The 21,380-nt window shown below is 41.5% G+C and overlaps 1 protein-coding gene across 1 annotated transcript in view; it reads left to right on the top strand.

The window, feature by feature from the left end:
• Positions 1 to 577: 577 nt before the first annotated feature.
• The window catches only part of LOC311234553 (uncharacterized protein), a gene marked incomplete at both ends in the record, with an annotated part of 42,554 nt that continues 21,751 nt past the window's right edge, over positions 578 to 21,380 (top strand). Inside the window, 6 exons of the mRNA XM_084321802.1 lie at positions 578 to 726; positions 5,667 to 5,950; positions 6,050 to 6,130; positions 7,602 to 7,718; positions 12,333 to 12,472; positions 21,176 to 21,320. Coding sequence (XP_084177928.1) covers positions 578 to 726; positions 5,667 to 5,950; positions 6,050 to 6,130; positions 7,602 to 7,718; positions 12,333 to 12,472; positions 21,176 to 21,320 — 916 coding nt within the window. The remainder of the gene's footprint in view (positions 727 to 5,666; positions 5,951 to 6,049; positions 6,131 to 7,601; positions 7,719 to 12,332; positions 12,473 to 21,175; positions 21,321 to 21,380) is intronic.

The following is a 21,380-nucleotide window of genomic DNA, read 5'->3' as shown; positions in this document are numbered from 1 at the left end:
ACATTCAAGCACTCTGATGAACATTCTCACTGATTCCTGCAACTGTTTCTCAACCCAGTAACATCCCCAACCCCTGTCTGTCATGGTGCCCCTCTCACTGCTATATTGCTTGTTGTATGTATATTTATATTGTAATAACATATATTGTATGTCGGAAATGTTTAATCCTGAATTCCTTTACACCCCCCCCCCCCCCCCCCCCCCCCCCTACCTTCAAGAGGCGTTGTCTCTTGCCAGGCCATCATTGTAAATAATAATTTGTTCTTAATTGATTTGCCTGGTTAAATAAAGGTAAAAGAAAATGTAACAGGTGGGTTTTGAGGTGAGACTTAAATGTTTCTACGGATGGGGCTTCTTTAAGTAACATATCTTGGTGATGTTATTGATGTGCGGTTCAAATGATAGTTTGGGGTCAAATAGAACACCAGAGTTTTTCACTGTGGGGGAGGGGAGGATAGAGTGGTTGTTGATGGATATGGAGCAGTCAGGTTTTTTACGGAGAAGGTGAGGTGGGCCTATTAGAAGGATTTCAGTTTTAGTACTGTTGTTGAGTTGGAGAAGGTTGTGGTTCATCCAGATGTTTCTTCCAGAGAGGCAGGCGGAGAGGGCAGTAGTAGCAGCAGTGGTGTCAGGAGGGGATCTTATGTTGAAGTGTGTCCATCAGCTGCAGACTGCTGTGGAGCTCCTGCATGTGTCTCTGCAGTCGATCCTGCTGGCAGAGAAGAGGTGGGACCTCTGGCCAGAGACTGCAACACTGTATATACCGTCTACACTTATCTATATCAGTATGGATATATCTGCATATATACCTGTATACAATTCTGTACACTGTATATACATTATCTGTTACATTTACACTCTGGTTAGAACTTATTTTCATTCTACTGAACTTGTGCGGTATGATGATAATAAATCTGAATCTAATCTGATCTAGGACGTTTGTTGTGAGAGTCTGTTTAGAGAGAATAAAGCATATCCTCCCAAAATTACTTTTATTAGTCAGTGTTTTGTGCAAATGACATGTCGTCAGCCTGTGACTGCAACTTGTTCCTGTTTGCGGACGACTCAGCCCTGCTGGTCTCTGACAAGAACAAGTTGCAGGTTGAAAAAACCCTCAGCTCGGAACTAGGCAAAATCTGCATATGGCTCGCTGATAACAAACTATCATTACACATGGGCAAAACAGAGTCCATTCTCTTCGGTTCAAATAACAAACTCAGCAAGACCGACGGCTTCTCAGTTACAGTGGGTGACAATATTGTCACAAGGAAAGACGAAATTACCTGGGTTCCATCCTAGAGGCAAATCTTTCCTGTGACAAAATGGCATCCAATGTAATAAAAAAAAGTCAACCAACGAACTAGATTCTTGTACCGGATCTCCTCTCTGGTAAACAAGAATACCCTGAAGACTCTGGCAGGAGCACTCATTCAAGGGTACTACGACTATGCGTGCACCTCATGGTACCAAAGCACCTCAAAGGCGCTTAAAACAAAATTACAAACATCACAAAACAAACTGGTCAGACTACTACTTGACCTGAACCCCAGAACCCACCTCACCCCTGCCCACTTTGACAACCTAGGATGGCTTAGAGTAGACGACAGAGTACAGCAACTTGCAATGGGCCTGGTCTACAAGATACACTATACGACCGGGGTACCCATGTACATGTCAAAATACTTCCCAAAGGTCAGTGAATACCACAACCACTACACCAGAGGAAGCTCAACAAATCATGTTAAACCCAGATTCGGCTCAAACAAGGGACTAAACACGTTTCGCAATTATGCCACAACAATGTGGAACGCCCTACCCAAAGCTGTAAAGGAATGTGAATCCCTACCCACATTCAAAACCGCTCTTAAAGAGCACCTACGGGAGGCTGCAATTCGAAACTGGCCACCGTAAATGCCCAAACCCCCACCACCTCCATGTATATATTCCCTCCCCGCCGTATGGATATTTCTCTCCCACCCACCCACCCCCTCCTAATGTACAGTCCTCTCCCCATCATATGTATATACTCTGTCAGGATCTAGGGGTAACAGTACTGTATATTTGAATACCGTTTATGTCACAAATGTATCAGTACTAAATACCTATATGTCCCTATGCCATAAATGTCATGTATGTTGTGTATGTCATAAATGTCTATATGAATTGAAAATGGGGGACCCTGATGGAAACAAGACAAACGTCTTTCTCAGGTCTGCATCCCCTTAACAATTGTATGTATTGAGCCGTACTGTATTGTACCCATTCTGCAATCTGTTAAATAAAGTTTTCATTCATTCATTCATTCAAACCTCCCATTGACTGCACTTCATTTTACACTTACTGCACTTCGAGCGCCATCTGCTGGCCAAGTTAGAGTTGGTCCCGGCCCCAGCGGAAATGACGTCAAGGCTTTGTGTAGCTTCTCCTCGTTGTATGTTGCTAACGGGCTAAAGCTAACTTGTGATTCTGAACAGATCTAGAATGTAGAGATCGTGTAAAGAACGGACTAATGCTAACTTGTGATTCTGAACATAATATAATACATACACTATATATTATACAGAATGTAGAGATCGTGTAAAGAACGGACTAACTGCAGCTGCTGGAGAGATATGTGAAGTATTTGAATGGACTAAGGAGCAGTATGAACTAGAGTAGAGTTTGGTCGCCACCTTGAATGTTCTGACGTCTGAACGTGAGATGAAGAAACACTAAGTAAGTTTGTTAAATCACCAAAAGGTATTTTGGACTATATTCTTACACCACTTATCAACAGGGATATGCTTTGAGGTTACATTATTTCACACTTTTCTACCATTTCTATTCTTACACACAATTGTTAAGGGGATGCAGACCAGAGAAAGACGTTTGTCTTGTTTACATCAGGGTCCCCCATTTTCAATTCATCATAGTGACATTTATGACATACACAACATACATGACATACAGGTATATAGTACTGTTACATTTGTGACATATATCATATGCAAATATACAGTACTGTTACCCATAGATCCTGACAGAGATTATATACATATGATGGGGAGGAGACTGTACATTAGGAGGGGGGGGGGGGGGGTTGGCCATTTACAGGAAGGCTTCAGCACAATTCCTATATCTTGAGGTGAGAGGTCAAGGGACCAGTAAATGCCAGTTTATCCCCTCACCAAAGTTTTGCCGGCCTTGTAACATTATTTAGCCCCCTTCCCTCATGCTTGGTACCAATGGATTCCTTAGGTGGTCTCGTCTCATATGATGCCAGTAGCATTGGCGCTCCACAGGTTTCTTGAGGGTTAAACTGTTCACAACAATTTAGGATCATATCTGTTCTTGCATGAGGCCCAATGATTTGTGTGAAACGTATTTGCAACCAAATATTAAATATGATGACTTTATTTAGATAAAGTTCATTTATCCAATTACTTTTAGTCTCCTAAAATGGGGGGGGGGGGGGGGACTACTGTATGTATAAAAAGGGGCTACAATTCCAACAAGGTTCACCTGATATGGATGTGAACTTTGGATGATGTCTGCACTTTAACCTCAAGGTCATTGTTCCATTTAAAATCCAATGTGCTGGAGTACAGAGACAAAACAGCTAAATATTTCACTGGACTGAGACTTACTGACATCATATGGCATCATATGAGGGTGTTGTTGATGACGGTATTGTAAAAACCATACCTTTCAAGATGTTACTGAGTTGCAACTAGGGGGTGGTCCTGATGGGGCAGTGCAAATAAAAGCAAAAAAGCCATTTGCTGTAATTTCTTGCAACTTAAAAACATAATTTCAATAAGTTCAGTAATTTCCAAAGTAGTTATTTAGTTGTATAAGGTTGCACAATAGTTTAACACGACACACGAAAGCGCACGCACACACAGTGGAACCAGATGACTGAGCAAATCACATAATAGACAATGATGCGTGTTATGGAAAATATTAAAGGACAAAATATGAGCCGTTTTGTAATCATTCTGTGTCGTTATTAAAAAATATAAGTTTATTTCACTGTGGCCACAATGAAAGGACAGTTTACAGACAGATACATCATGTTCACACACTAGCGTCTGACCATAAAGTGACAAAGAGCTCTGGTCAGAACGTACATTATACACAGAAATAGACGTAACATTATACATCAGATATGATGATGAATAGTAAATAAAAATGGTTCCCAGTTACGGGAAGTAATAGCACAACCTTGCTTTGGCTGGCTGGGAAGATAACCTTGGTACTATAATAATAATAATGCAGGACCTGTTCAGATGTCTTTAATTGGCATGCAATTATCCTCAATGTTAGCGGTTAGCACACACGGTTAGCACTTAGCACACACACACACCGGAACACACACGCATGCATTGTTTTTTGTAGGATCGCCGATGCGATTCGTCTCTGCGCTTAACCCACTTTCTGACCTTTTTAAAGAGACACACACACATTATACTAGCTGGCCATATTGAACCAGTCAAGCTGTACAAAGATAAAATGATAACACAGATCTATAATGACATGATATTTCCTACGACATACGTCTGTTTCTAAGCTGGCCCGAAGCTTTCACGGCAGATTTCTTATTTGTATTCATTTCTTTAACACATCGTGGCGCTGGTGCACTGTCATAGTGGTGCTGCACCCCTATACCTTGTTTAGGGAAAGCACTGCCTTTGCATGGATCCATGACCAGCGTAAAGTCGTAAACCTTAGAAAACTGAATGCTCCAGCCCTACCTTCTTGGTTCTAGGGGAGAAATCTATTCTAGACCCATTTGTCCAGGATCATAGAAATAACATCTATTTCACGATATTCATTCCTAATTTAGACCCATTTTATATCCCATACCTACTAAAGTTTCAAGTTTTGTTTAATTTGTCACATATAGGTAGGCCTACATACACATTATAGTGAAATGCTTGGTTCTGTATGACCCTCCTGAGATTGTGCTTCATACAGTAATACAGTAAGAGTAAAAGAGTAAGGATCAACTCTATAGGCTACATACGGTATACCACTGGCCAAGCATGGCTTAGTTACTATATTTATACCAGCAAGACTTATTACCATAGTATACAGTATTTATCAAGCATGGCTTACTACCAATTATTTATACAAGCATGACTTACTACCATAGTATATATTTATACCAGCATGACTTACTACCATAGTATATTTTTACCAGCAAGACTACCATATAGTATATTTATACAAGCATGACTTACTAGTTACTAGTATACCATAGTATATTTATATCTGTTCCACCTTTTATACCTTTATCACTCTATAGCATAATTATACTGTACATACATCAGTCTCTATATATTACAGTAGCTTGTTATATATTTATATCACATTTAATCACCTGTACATTGTATATTGTTAATGCACTTTACTGTTACATTTGCACTCTGGTTAGATTCTTGCCATTGACTTGTGCTGTGACAGTACATTTGAATCTAATCAAATCTAATTTGTCCAACATCATAAAAATAACATCTATTACAGGATTTTAATTTGAACCACTTCTTTATATGTTCGGATTAATGTAAAATGAACTGACAGTTCCTCTTATCGTCCCCAGAGATTCCTGTGAATATGGCCTCCCCTTGTCACCCCTCACGCCTCGGTTTGAGAGAACCATCTAGCAGCCTCTCTGACTCCTCCAGAACACAAAAACACAGCCATGCAAGTGTTGAAGTTAAGTTGGAAGAAGATGAGGATGATGCAGACTACTTTGATACAACATCACAAAAACACAGCCATGCAAGTGTTGATGTTAAGCTGGAAGAGGATGAGGAAGATGCAGACTACTTTGATACAACATCACAAAAACACAGCCATGCAAGTGTTGATGTCAAGCTGGAAGAGGATGAGGAAGATGCAGACTACTTTGATACAACATCACAAAAACACAGTGATGCAAGTGTTGACGTTAAATTGGAGGAAGATGGTGAGAATGCAAACTACTTTGATACAACATCAGGGCTGAGTGAGGAGAACACTTCACAGCCTTTCTGACTGCATAACAACCCCATACTCTTTGATGCAGATGACAAAGTGGTCCCACATGCAGATGAAGATGACGAGGATCATGGCCATGGGACAGCAACACCAAAGCTAGGTTATGGAAGTAAGTGGATGAATGGATTGCTTGATTGATTGATTCATTACAAACTAAATTCTGAAATATACACGTAATCCCGTTAATAGTCTGCTCAGCGATTTGGAAGAGCACATTTTGAGTCACTATCTCTCATTGAAAAATGTGTTGAACTTAACTCAGCCTTATAGACCCGTTCGCTGCATACGTCAGACTCGGTGTGCGCGGGCCCGACCAAACCGCATCGGTGGAGCTTGCTTGATAGAAGACAAAGAGCTGATGCAGAGAGGATGTGGAGCTCTTGATTACAAGTCTGCTGAAGGGGTACTTGCAGTCAAATGGTATGACAACAAATGTGTCACCCTCCTGAGCAATAGGGATGGATACCGAATTCGGTACTTTTGAGGCACCGAACCGAAACACGTCGGTACTACCGAGTATCGAATCAAGTGAGAAACCGTTTTTTTTTTTTTTTTTTTTTTAATTTTTTTTTTTCATGTCAACGTTCACACGCACAATATATGCTTACCTAGGATTTGACTTGATTCAACAACAAAGCAGTCGGAGCAATGACAAGCCGAAAACTGTCGAAATTGTAGTTATTTGAAGTTTGGATTATTTTTTTTACGACTGAGGTAGGTAAATTAAATTTCTTGAGACTAAAGTACCGAAAAAAGGTACCGTTGGGTACCGGTATCGATTCACAGGTACCGGTATCGGTTCAAATGTGAAAGGTACCCATCCCTACTGAGCAATGCCTGTGGGATCAAGCCTCTTTCAAGTGTCCAACGGTGGAGCAAAGACGACAAAGCGAAGATCGCCGTCCCATGCCCATCACTCATTCCTGCCTACAATCAGCACTGTTCTTCCTGCGCCCCAGGACAGCTCACTCAGTGAACATGCACCACTCTCCTGTCAATGAATGGGGCTCTGACTTTATGAGGTGATGGCTTTTTAATATTTGTGTGAGCTCTTACACCTACATGCAGGTTATATTCTAGCATTGCTAGGTGTGAACCATAATGAAACCCTCATTTGGGTGTAAGAGCTCACACAAACGCCTGGCTTCATGAAGTCATAGCCCTGTTCATTGTCTATGCAGCAGCCCCAGACTTTACATCCCAGTGACATCACAGATCGGAGGGTTCTTCTCTCCATGATTTATAGCTTTAGGAGAGAGGGGTGCATGTTCACGAATACTGACTGAACTGTCCTGGGGCACAGGAAGAACATACACAAATTATTTAGATTGGTGATGTTGTCTAGGAGTGAGGTAAAGTCTATGTAAGTAATTGAAGTGCATATGTTTGTGGTTAGGGTTTTTAGATGTGTTGTCCCAGACAGTAAACCAATCAATCTCGCCACACAGATGTTTCAGATCTCTTTCACATAATGTGGATTCTTACAATGGGTGACATTCCCCTTATTATAATTTACCCCCTGTATTGACTTACCAAAAATAAACATGTCACTGAAGGGCTGCTTGTTTGTATGACAACAGATCCACCCAGCAACCTACTGATGAGACTGAAGAAAGAAGAGGCTCAGGACACACTAGACCCAACCATGGATATTTCCACTGGGCTGAAGGAGGAGCCCACAGACCATCAGGATATCGGTATGTTACTTTTCTTGTTCTTGTCTTTATTTTCTCTTGTTGTCCATCCTCTGCTCCAGCACATTTGTATTAGTCGTGTAACCATCTCGATACAGAATTGAAAATAAATACATTTAAAATAATGAATAAATACATTTACATTCAATACAGGGCAACAGTGGCTCAAGTCAAGTCAAGTCAAGAGAGGTGCATGCACCGAATGGGAAATTCTTGGCCGAAACCGATACCGAAAATAGGAAACAGTTGGCCGAATGCCGAAAGGCCGAAAATGATTAATATAAATATATATATAATGTATTTATTTTTATTTTTTTCAGCTACCTGATTATGGCAAAAGACATGATTATGGCAAAACTTTACTTAAATAATATTAATAATCGCTATTATGGGCCCATAAAACATTTATTCAGCACTTTTGAATACATACATTAATTCCAGACTGACTGCTGAAAGATTGTACAATTTAAACATTTTCTCTTTGCATACAACAAAATGTGCATTAAAGTCAAGTGCATTTTCTTTTCTCTGTAGGATAACTACAACAAAGTGCATTCAGAACAAAGCCAAGGTGCTTTAAAACTGCATAAAGATCTGCATAAAGACACACACACGAGAGGGATAATGGCTTATAGCAGACTTAATGATGTTACTGTAGTGGCTACTGTCATAATTCATGGAATTATGGAAGGACTGTTGTATTTACTACATTTCCTGTGACTTTTAGCGGGGGATGACGTAGCTTACGAGAGACGAGTGAAAGAGGACCGGAAGTGTTGTTAGCTAGCTTAATGCTAACGTTAGATTAAAAGGTTTTAACTAGGGATGTCCGATATTATCGGCCGATATTGGCATTCAAATGAGATATCGGAAAATATCGCTATCTGTTTTCAATTTTTGTTTTTAAATTTTTTTTTACATTTCTATAACCTCTATTTACCCAGGCAAGCAAGTAAGAACAAATTCTGATTTTATTTGTTGTCAAAAGTATGCATAATGTTATGTTAATTACACAACAAGACATATGTAATGTTAATTACCTGAAATTATTCAGTTTTTTGGGGGGGGAAACCCTGCATATATCGGTATCGGTTGATATCGGTATCGGAAATTAAGAGTTGGACAATATCGGTATATCGGTACCATCCTGTCTCAAAGCAGTGTGTCAAGTAGGGTTGGGCACCGAGAACCGGTTCTAATAGGAACCGGTTCCTAACTTCCGGAACCGGAAGTAACATGTTTGCATTTAGATTTTTTAACTTTGTTAATTAATACCCTAGTTACAGTACAGCAACCAAAATAAACTGTATCAAGTCAATTGACAATGTGAATAGTATGAAAAAAAAAAAAAAAAAAAAAAATTAAGCTGTGACCTGTTTTGACCTGCACCTAGAGCCATATGAAATCCGCGTTCACGGAATCGCGGACGGAATCACGGAATTGACCAATAAAAATGGAAGCAACTGCAAAACGTGGAATATTGCAGAATTTGGCCTAATCTGGACTGAAATTCCGTTTTTGGGTGGAACATTTGTTGCAAAGCAAACATGACCGGGCAGGCGGGGTTCGCTGCGTGTTACACACAACACAGCGGTGTCCAAGCGTCTGCCGTCTCGCTGATTCGGTGTTAACGTCGTCAAGAAGCTAAGAAATTCCGCAATAAGCCCTAAAGTCAGAGCAGAGCAGTATCCTAATGACTTTTATGCCTCCGGCGATAAGGTGTTTTGCAAATTCTGTCAACGTACCGCGGACTGGACCCGCAAAAACACGTGCGACACTATTGTGATTAAATAGCTATGTAATGTTACAGTACATACGACTATAGATGTAAATGATAGCTTCTTGCTAAATCTAGTGCACCCATCTATTTGTTTAATGCAAACGATTGTCATTACACACTGTCCTTTATAAACGAAATAAACTTAAATAGCTATGTAACGTTACAGTACATAGGACTATAGATGGAAATGATAGCTTCTAGCTAAATCTAATGCACCCATCCATTTGTTTAAGGCAAACGATTGTCATTACACACTGTCCTTTATAAACTAAATAAACTTAAACAGCTATGTAACATTACAGTACATAGGACTATAGATGGAAATGATAGCTTCTTGCTAAATCTAGTGCACCCATCCATTTGTTTAATGTAAATGATTGTCAGTACACACTGTCCTTTATAAACGAAATAAACTAAACTAAAGGTGCCTAAATTATGCATTACTATATTTCATCACAATGCAGGGCTGTACAGTGCGAGATATATGTTGCACGTGCTACAGCAACATCGGTCTGTGCGATGAATGGATTTACTTCAGTAGCACTGGTGCGATAGGCATTCGGTTCATATCGATACTCTTATTTTGAAAATCCTGTGGCGGGTCTCATTTCCGCCCATGCGCAGCTCCAGCTATAATATCTATGGCTCCGGCAGCTAGCAACGTTTGGTTCATATCGATACTCTTATTTTGAAAATCTCGTGGCAACTCGGCGAGTCGTATCCGCCCAGTCCGTGCTAATGTCTGCTGGCATTAAGCAGAGCAGGGCTACACAGCAGTGCGCCTATTTTGCGACCCGAAATAAGTCTGTGCTGTTTTTTTTCTCACAACGGGTCAAATGCATCTAACATGCTTTGCATCGTCGCCATTCCTTTATGCCCACATCGCCAGAAATTAACGTTACGTTAGCGTAAGCTAACCTGGGGCCAGCTTGAGAGGTTGGCTCAGGATCGGGATGCTTGGAGAACCCTTGTTGACGGCCTATGCCCCAAACGGGGTAAAAGGCGTAAGTAAGTAAGTAAGTAGCGTAAGCTAGCAAGCTAATCCTGATCAGAGGCAGAGCCATAGAGAGAACAGCAGAAAGTGGGGACTGAGGAAAGGGAAAGGGGGGGGGGGGCGGCACTCTCCCTTTCTCTGTGTGTGTGTGCGCGTTTGGAAAGACGATGAAGTCAGGAGTATATTATAGTAAACCGAGGATGGACAGATAATGTTGATATTCAAATATAAAAAAATAAATAATAATAAATGAATTCATGATCAGCATGCAACATAAAACAATTGTAGAAACGGTTTGGGAGAGGAAGGGGTTTTAGGTTGCGTGTTGTGAGTTCCAAAAGAATTTACTTGAAGTTTAAAGCTCAATATATCAAAATGTGGCACTTTACAGTGAACAGGAGGTTTATTTGTATTAAAAACAATAGATTTTTCATTTAAATGTCTGGAAGAGCTAAATAATTTTTTTTCAAATTATATTTTCATTACCTTTTTTTAGTTGCTCTAAATGTTACTGATTGTGTTAAATGGGCTTATGATATCGTCTCATATCGATTGCAGGCACCTGCATCGTATCGTATCGTGGCAGATATTGGCAAATATCGTATCGTTGTCCAAAGAATCTATATCGTATCGTGATGAAACTGGTGATTCCCACCTATAGAGTCCATACATCCAACACCAAATCCCATAATTCCTTACACATAACATGTCTGGCTGTGTGACGTCAACTTGTCAGCATGAAAATGACAGCCAAACATGGCACTGCAACTAAATAACACAAATACAATAGGCACATTTGTGACTGTTACAAATATAACACGTTTTATACTTGTGCTACAAGATTTTGGCCTGTGCTACAAAACGATCAACCTATGTAGCACCAGTGCTATGTGCAAAAAAAGTTTACGTACAGCCCTGTTACAGGGGCCAGTTTCGAATTAGCGGTTTTGAATGTGGGTAGTGATTCACATTCCTTTACAGCTGTGGGTAGGGCGTTCCACATTGATGTGGCATAATTGCGAAACGCGTTTAGTCCCTTGTTTGTGCCGAATCTGGGTTTAACATGATTTGTGGAACTCCCTCTGGTGTTGTGATCGTGGTATTCACTGACCTTTGGGAAGTGTTTTGACATGTACATGGATGGGTACCTTAGTCGTATCGTGTATCTTGTAGACCAGGCCCATTGCAAGTTGCTGTACTCTGTCGTCTACTCTAAGCCATCCTAGGTTGTCAAAGTGGTTAGGGATGAGGTTGGTTCTAGGAGTAAGGTCAAGTAGTAGTCTGACCAGTTTGTTTTGTGATGTTTGTAATCTTGTTTTTAGCGCCTTTGAGGTGCTTTGGTACCATGAGGTGCAAGCATAGTCGTAGTACCTTTGAATTAGTGCTCCTGCCAGTCTTCAGGGTATTCTTATTTACCAGCGAGGAGATCCGGTACAAGAATCTAGTTCGTTGGTTGACTTTTTTTATTACCTTGGATGCCATGCCATGCTAAGGAGGCAGCGCTAGAAAGCTGTAGTTTCTTTACAAAGATGTGTAAGAGAGGAGCATAAAAACATATTTGAGGAATTCCTATAAAGGGAAGAGGAGAGACAGCAAACTGAAATGACCAGAATGGAGAGACATATCAGGAAAGTAAAGATGAAGATGCCCCCCCCCCCCCCCCTCACCTACAGAATCAAAACATGCATGTGGAAGAGACAAAAAGAGAGCGGAGAAACCTTAAACTTTGTTTACATACTTTATTAAATTATATATTTACATTACTACCTTTCTAGTGTACAATTGCTATATCCATACAGCCTAACTGAACATTTTCATCTGCTTTAAATTATGGACTTTACAGAGCCGTGTCCAGTGAAGATGTCCCAGGGAAAGAATGACCTCAGTGACGGCCCCAACAAACATGCAAGAGCTGTTTCACCGGCTGCAGACAAGAAAGATGACCACATACCCGGACCTAGCCAACACCATATGCTCTCTGAGGTGGTATTATGCTTCAGTTGTTATGCTTATGGTTGGGCTATTATGAACAAAATATATCACTAGTGGATGAACAAAAAATCATGTGACCAGATCTTACTTAGGGTTGACTAGTGGATGAAAAAAAATACATCACATATCTTTCTTAGGTTTGAATGCAAGACTCCAGGACTCCAGGGTTGACTCCTCCACTCCAAAAACATTTTAAAAATATTTTTTATTTAACCTTTATTTAACCAGAAAAAGTCTCATTGAGATTAAACATATTTTACAAGAGTGTCCTGGCCAAGATAGGCAGCAACACAGTTACAATTTCACATTGACAGACGAAAGCAATAAAATAAAAAAATAAAAACATATAGCAATTAAAACAAACAAAAACAAGGACAATTCACAAGGACAATTCACAGAACCATTCATAGTCATTCAAAACATCTGCAGCCAGATGTGCTGGATTCCATATAACTTAGAAGTGTTTTTAAAAGCAACCAGTGAGAGCAGCTCATGCAAATTCAGGTGGTTTTGTAGCAGATTCCAGGTGGAGGGAGCTGCATACCTGAACGCCCTTTTTCCCAGTTCAGTACGGACCCGAGGGACAGTTAGTAAAAATAAGCCCTGGGAACGAAGACTATAACTGCCCATACTTTTTTGGAGAATGTACATCTGTAGGTAAGTTGGCAGCAGTCCAAGGATAGCCTTATAAATAAGGATATATGCCAATGGTTGATTCTGTGGGTGGACAGGGCAGACCATCCCACCCGAGAATACAAAGTACAGTGATGAGTAAGGACTTAAAAATGTGTGATAAATCTCAGCGCTCCATGGACAGAATCCAGCGAGTGTAGGCATTTCGAGGATGCATGCATGTATATAACATCGCCATAGTCCAGCACACACATAAAAATGGCAGCAACCAGCCTCTTTTTAGCCTCGAAGGAGAAACAAGCCTTGTTCCTAAAATAAAAAAACAGTTTGAACTTCAGTTTTTTAGCTAGTTGCTGAGTGTGAGGCTTAAAAGAAAGAGAATCATCAATTATGAATCCTAGATACTTATATTGAGATACAGTCTCAATCTCAAGGCCCTGAAAAGTGGCGATAGAAGGACGGTTCAGTGGCTTGGATTTAGCATTTAAAAACACCATAAGTTTAGTTTTGTCAGCGTTCAAAACAAGTTTTTAGTCACACGGGGTACATTGTACAATATTAAAAACAAGTTGTAGTTGACAAAGAGCCTGATGTAATGTAGACGCAGAGCAGTATATCAGAGTATCATTGGCATACAAATGAAATCTTAGTATTTGAGACATTTTTATCAGGACTGTTAATATATAAAATGAATAATAACAGTCCCATGACCGATCCCTGTGGCACGCCCTTGGATATAACAATGATAGAAGTGGGCACATATTGGCCATTTTGGCTACAGAGATACATCTGAGTTCACTTGTTTGGTCGAAGGAGCTTTCACACCACCCAAAACCAACCGGGCTATCTGAGGAAACAAACCAGGGTTCGATTTAAAGCGGACCAAAGAGCTCAGGTGTGAAAGCGACCTTACATTTACATTTAGTCATTTAGCTGACGCTTTTTTCCAAGTTCTGTACGACAAGTCATCAGGAAGGGCACAACTCTATCAGCTGAGTAACAATGTTCATCAAAGTGTTGAGTGCTACAGTGTAGGTTAGTTTATTAGGACAAGTGCATGACAGTAAGGTTAGTTAGGGTTAGATTTGCGTCTTTAGTTGACGGCGAAAGATTGGACGGGTTTCGGCTGTCCTAACTGGGGTGGGTAGTTCATTCCACCATTGTGGGGCAAGGACTGAGAAAATCGCCTAACAGGATGTTACATGGACGATGTGCTATTCACCTATATTACTTCCGGGCACTCGGTATTTGTCCCGGCATTCTAGCTCGTCACAATACATAGCGATCCGTTGCAAAATAATAATCGATAAACAACATGATTTGGACGTATATACTATTATACAAGCTGGAAATGGTTCATCAGGATAAACATCCCATAATCGAAAACGGTCTACACCACGCTGATCGTCCAACGGCGCGAGGAAGATACGGTAAGATTCAGCGTTATTTTTGAACGTGTTTCATATAAACTGTTATGATGAACATATGACCCACACTAGATGAATGATATAACGCTGCCCACGGAATTATAAACGATCCCCCGCCCATCCGGTCATCATCAGATCATACGTAGATCATTCTAGAAGTACGTCCAATTGACATTTTTTATATCGCCCCGATTGCCATCAAACTGTATTTCATCATCAATATAATGCATTTGGGGCTATAGATCACGTTCTGGAGAAAGCTGCAGAAAGAGATGAAAACATACTTATACATTAGACCATACTTTACTATGAATATGTGAATGAAAAAGTTTAACGTTGCTACACAATGAACAATACATATAGGACTTTGAATGGGCCCTAATAATGGCAATGTAGCAATAGAATTTAAAAAGTTATAGCCCTGCAAAGAAGGGGAATTTCTCCATAGACAAATAGAGCCGGCAACCTATGGTTGATAATGAATTTAGCCTTAGGCAATCAAAGTGTTAATGATGACATATCTTGTGAATCAACATGGGTCGGTCCTGAAGGACAACACACACACCTAGACCACTAACATCCAGGCTACAATGACACCGCCCCACATGGGGGGAGACAGGAAAAAAGAAGAAAAAAAACACAAACGAAAATTTCACAAAAACTAAACCCAAAAATAGAATGAAAAGTACTAACAGAGCAAAAAGAAACTACACAAAACAAAAAAAAAAAATTAATACATAGAGCCAATCTTGTCGACATGTATATAATGCATTTGTCAGGTATTCTTTCACCTAAGTTTCTTTCTCCTGAACCTGAGCCGTACCCTCTACTCTCACTGGTCCAGTGTGATCCAAAGTATCTGTACCTTCCCCACCTTTACGACTCCGAAGCCTATTTACTCACACTTGTATAGAGATACGAATAAGATAAGAATTTGTTCTTAATTGCTTGCCTGGATAAATAAAGGTTAAATAAAAAATAAATACTCATGTGCATCGTCGCTGTCTTAGGCAAGTGTGCCCCCCCTCCAGTTATAATGAGTGAAATTGCAGATATTTCCCCCATTTGCTAATATATTTTTCTCCTTTCTCTCCTAAACTAAAAGATATCTTCTCATAGGCAGCTACCCTACCCAGTTCGCCACTCCACTATCGAAATGACGGGCCTCCTGGTGCCTTCCAGCCTCTCATTATGATCTGTTTGCCTATCATAATACTAGTCTGTATCCAATCAGCTAGGGGCTTTGCGATACGGCTAAGACTGCAGGGATCCCCCAGGATATATAAACCAGAGCAGAACTCATACTGCTTCCCTGTGACCTCTGTGATGTAGTCGTGGATGTTACTCCAGAAATCTATGATTTTCGTACATGACCAAAGTGCATGGACTAGGTCCCTCTCCCCTGTCTGGCATTTCCAGCAATCTGGGTTCTCTTTCAGGCCCAGTCTATACATTGTAGAGGGGGTCCAATAAATGCGGTGGAAGATCTTGAATTGTATTAGCCTTGTTCTAATATCCCTGGACACCTGTTTGGGGATCCCCGAGATTATGTCCCAGTCCTCCTCCTCAAATGTGACCCCTAAGTCCTTTTCCCAGACTATTTTGAGAGCAGAGGAGATCCCCCTGCCCTCCCTGTTGATAAACATGGAATCTACTCTTTTTGGGTAGACTCTTTGCTAGTTTTGACATTATTATGGTATTGAGTTTTCCAATACCAGTTACAATGTGATATGACATCTTTTTGGTATCAGTATCAAAATAATTTCCAAATTAACCGTTTTGAATATCTGGTTCATTTCACATAAGTGGTTAGCTGGCAAACTAGTTATCTGTGCACACACCCCTTATTACAATCCAAACAAAGTGTATACTCTTCAATACATTGGTTGAGCATAAGTGAATATGTCCAGTTTTAGCAGCATTGCATTGGCTTCCTGTATTTAGAATTGATTTTAAAATCCTTCTACTTGTTTTTAAAGCTCTTAACAATTTAGCACCATCGTACATTTCTGATCTCCTGTCCTTTTATGTCCCCTCACGAGCCCTAAGGTCCTCCACAGCTGGTCTTTTAATTGTTCCTGGGGTGCCCCAAAGGAAAATTGGGGCATCTGCTTTTAAATTCTATGCACCACAGCTGTGGAACACAATCCCAAAAAATATTAGAGAGGCTGGCTCAGTGGAAAACATACCTTTTTAATATTGCTTTTAATTAGCAACTATTTTTATTATTTTTCTTTAAATACTCGATTTTATCCATTTTCTTTACTTGTGATTTTGACTGTGTGGTTTACTTTATGTTCTTTTTTTCTTCTTTTCTTTTTTTAATCTGTTATTATTCATTGTTTTATCTTTCTTTTATCATGTAATGTGAAGCACTTTGGGCTGCATCTTGTATGAAAAGTGCTATATAAATAAAGTTATTATTATTATGAACAAATTCAAAGTAGATAGATAGATAGATAGATACTTTATTAATCCCCTTGGGGAAATTCAGGGTATCTCGCAGCTCACATAGTATACAGACATTGACCGTTCCCATACAGTTATTGCACGTTATGTCTGCATCATGAGTTAAAAATAAGTACATGATAAAATTCAATTAAATCATACCCATCAATATTAAATATGAGCGTGATTAGATAAAAGCAGTTGTATAAAAACAGGTGTAAAAACAGGTGTAAAAAAAACAGGTAAAAACAGGTGTGTGGGTCAGAGGTCAGGTCCCCCGCACTATAATACGCTGTTGTACAGTCTGATGGCTGTGGGGACAAAGGACCTCCTGTGCCGCTCAGTCCGTGAGTGCAGGGAGATGAGCCGTCCGCTGCGACTGCTGCTCTGCCCCACCAGGGTGTGGTGGAGAGGGTGGTTGGTATTGCCCATGATGGCCAGCAGCTTGCTCTGAGTGCGGCTCTCCACCACGGTCCCCAGTGGGTCCAGTCTCCTCCCTACCACTGAGCCAGCCTTCTTGACCAGCTTATCCAGCCGTCTGGTATCCCTGGCCGTGGTATTACCACCCCAACAGACAGCGGCATAGAGGAGCACAATTGACACCACTGCCTGATAGAACATGAACAACATTTCCCCACACACATTAAAAGACCTGAGCCTCCTAAGGAAGAACAGCCTGCTCTGTCCTTTCTTGTAAAGCGCTTCCGCGTTAGCAGCCCAGGCCAGCTTATCGTCCAGGTGCACGCCTAAATATTTGTATGTCTGCACCGTCGCAATGTTGTTTCCTCGTATGCTGACTGGTTGCAGAGGTGGTTTCGACCTGCGGAAATCCAGTACCATCTCCTTGGTCTTTTTTGCGTTCAGGAGAAGGCTGTTCCGTTCGCTCCAGTCGCTGAAGGCTCCCACCTGGTCCCTGTACTCTCCCTCCTGTCCCTTCCTCACACACGCCACAATCGCTGTGTCGTCCGAGTATTTTTGGACGTGGCAAGACTCAGAGTTGTAGTTGAAGTCTGCCGTGTAGAGGGTGAACAGGAACGGAGCGAGAACAGTCCCCTGTGGAGCCCCAGTGCTGCTGACCACTGTCTCCGAGACACAGTTGCCCATTCTGACAAACTGTGGTCGGTCTGTCAGGTAATCTGTGATCCAGGAAGTGAAGGAGGGATCCACCCCCAATGCCCCCATCTTCCTGAGCTTGTCTTTGAGTATGGGAGGTTGAATAGTATTAAAAGCGCTCGAAAAATCAAAAAACATAATCCTCGCATAACTCCCCGGCTCATCCAGGTAGGAGTAGGCCCGATGGAGCATGTAGAGGACCGCGTCTAAGTTTGACCTAGTGAACGATTGCCTTCCAGGGATGTATTGATACGGGTATCGGGCCATGCCAGGCTAAAACAGGGTAACAGGATTGGAATCTGACACCAAGAGAGCATGTGATTTGATTAAACTCCAAGCAGCATAATACCCTGTTTGGCCCATCTTGTACCCCAGCATGTGGGGAAACTGGGCATGGCCAAACACTTGTCTGACTTGTGAGTTAAGAATAGAATAGAATAGAATAGAAATACTTTTATTATCCCGTGGGAAATTAGACACTGCAAATCGCTCAACATTTAAACATTTAGACAGGACAGGTCACAAATTAGAATAATAACACAAATCAAATCAAGTTGCCTAGGATAAGAGTAGAGTAAAATAAAATAGGATAAAATGAAATGAAATAATATATACAGAAATAAGTACAGTAAGAATATACTGAGCATACTGAGCATGGGGTAACCAATTTGGTCAATATAATTATAATTATAATTTAAATCTAAGTCTAACTAAATGAAATATGAACTATATATTCCAGTATTCAGTGTAACTAGGTGCAGTATGCTTTAGGTAGTGTATTGTCCTCCTTGGAATCCAATAAGACTTAGATAAATGTCTGGCAGCCGTCGCTGCCCCCTGTTGTGGAGCCTGGAGGCCGCTAGTCACGTCCTCCTGCCACTATTGAGCTGCCGCTCTGTGCTCAGTGATGCAGTGAGGCACAGTGATGCATTATATAGTCTGATGGCTGTTGGAATGAAGGACTTCCTGTGCCGTTCAGTGCTGCATTTGGGTAGTGTGAGCCTAGCACTGAACATGCTCCTCCTGTCAGCCAAGTCTGTGTATAGTGGATGGGTGGGGTTTTCCCTGATGGCCTGGAGCTTAGCGAGGCTCCTCCTCTCCGCCACCCTCGCTAGAGAGTCCAGCTCAACCCCAACCACGCTGCTGGCCTTCCTGACCAGCTTATCCAGCCTGGTTGTGTCCACTGCTCTCAGTCCGCTGCCCCAGCAGGTCACAGCGTACAAGAAGGCGCCCGCCACCACCGACTCATAAAACATCCTCAACATCCTTGTACAGACATTGAAGGATCTCAGCCTTCTGAGGAAGTAGTCGGCTCTGGCCCTTCTTGTATAGTGCTTCTGCATGTTTTGACCCGTTCAGTTTGTTGTCAATGTGCACACCGAGGTATTTGTACACCTCAACCATGTCCACATCAACTCCCCTGATGGAAACGGGGGTCACGGGTGCACTCCTCCTCCTCCCTAGCTCCACCACCAGTTCCTTGGTCTTCGCCACATTTAGCTGCAGGTGGTTTTTGTCGCACCATGTGACAAAGTCCACTACCAGTTCCCGGTATTCTCTCTCGTCACCGTCCTTTATACATCCCACTATCGCAGAGTCATCAGAAAACTTCTGAAGGTGGCAGGACTCTGACCGATAGTGGAAGTCGTTGGTGTAGACAGTGAAGAGGAAGGGAGAGAGGACTGTCCCCTGCGGGGCCCCGGTGTTGCTGACCAGTCTGTCTGACACAGCTCCGTAGGCGCACGTACTGTGGTCTTCTTGTCAGATAGTCCACAACCCAGGACACCAGGGGGGCCTCTACTTGCATCGCCTCCAACTTCTCACCCAGTAGCCCAGGCCTTATGGTATCGAAAGCACTGGAGAAGTCAAAGAACATGATTCTCACAGTGCTCCCCGGCTTGTCTAGGTGAGTGTAGGCTTGGTTCAGGGATAGTTTGGATAGTTTGGATTTTTGGACAGTAAGTGGTATGAAATACTTGCTAGTAGTATAGTTGATGCGATGTCATTAGCTTAACTCACAGAGTACCATGGTCAGAGTTCTGGCCTGCTTCTGAGTGAACCGGGAAGCTTCAGACAGGCAGCAAACAAGGTCATGAGACAAAAAAGTGTTATTCCACACAATAACCAGGCAAAAGTTTTAATCATCCACAGCAGAAAACATGTCCTATGCTTCAGAGTGACATGATGTGTTGAACAAGTCTCAGTGTGACGTCACTAAATGCTTCAGAGTGACATGATGTGTTGACCTAGTCTCAGTGTGACATCACTAAATGCTTCAGAGTGACATGATGTGTTGACCTAGTCTCAGTGTGACATCACTAAATGCTTCAGAGTGACATGATGTGTTGAACTAGTCTCAGTGTGACGTCACTAAATGCTTCAGAGTGACATGATGTGTTGAACTAGTCTCAGTGTGACGTCACTAAATGCTTCAGAGTGACATGATGTGTTGAACTAGTCTCAGTGTGACGTCACTAAATGCTTCAGAGTGACATGATGTGTTGAACTAGTCTCAGTGTGACGTCACTAAATGCTTCAGAGTGACATGATGTGTTGAACTAGTCTCACTGTGACGTCACTAAATGCTTCAGAGTGACATGATGTGTTGAACTAGTCTCACTGTGACGTCACTAAATGCTTCAGAGTGACATGATGTGTTGTACTAGTCTCAGTGTGACGTCACTAAATGCTTCAGAGTGACATGATGTGTTGAACTAGTCTCAGTGTGACGTCACTAAATGCTGGTTCTTGAAACATAGAAAATGAGGCACACTGTTTTCTGCTGTGGGTGATTAAAACTTCTGCCAGGTCAGAACTCCGACCACGAGACTCTGTGTAAACTGAGGACACTGCATCAACTATACTACTATAGTATTTCATACCACTTGATGTCCACAACTCTGAACTATCCCTTTAAGGTGACACTCTCATTATCAAGTACCAGTGACAAGACATGTCTAACATAAAAAAACAACACTCACCCAAATATGTCAATCTACAATTACTCTGGAGAGAGTGAACGTTGTACTTTGCAAGACTCTTATTGTTACTGTTTTTTATCTGGTATTCTTAGGCCACAGCCCCATTGATATCCAGTACAGTGGAGGAGATGGCGTCTTGCAGTCACCTCTCTCAGCTGGAACTAAAGGAGCTGTCTGTCTGCTTGGTGGACTGCATTAAAACACCAGGACTTAAAGAAACTGTGAATGAAGGAGGAGGTAAGGCTAAAGGGTACATCCATCTTCAGTGTTCATATAGATGCTTGAAATAAATCATGC

The sequence above is a fragment of the Notolepis coatsorum genome (assembly GCF_963971535.1).
Source record: "Notolepis coatsorum genome assembly, chromosome: 9".
Classification (NCBI taxonomy): Eukaryota; Metazoa; Chordata; class Actinopteri; order Aulopiformes; family Paralepididae; genus Notolepis; species Notolepis coatsorum.
The sequence above is the reverse complement of the archived record's forward strand: the minus strand, read 5'-3'. Positions and strand labels throughout refer to the sequence as shown.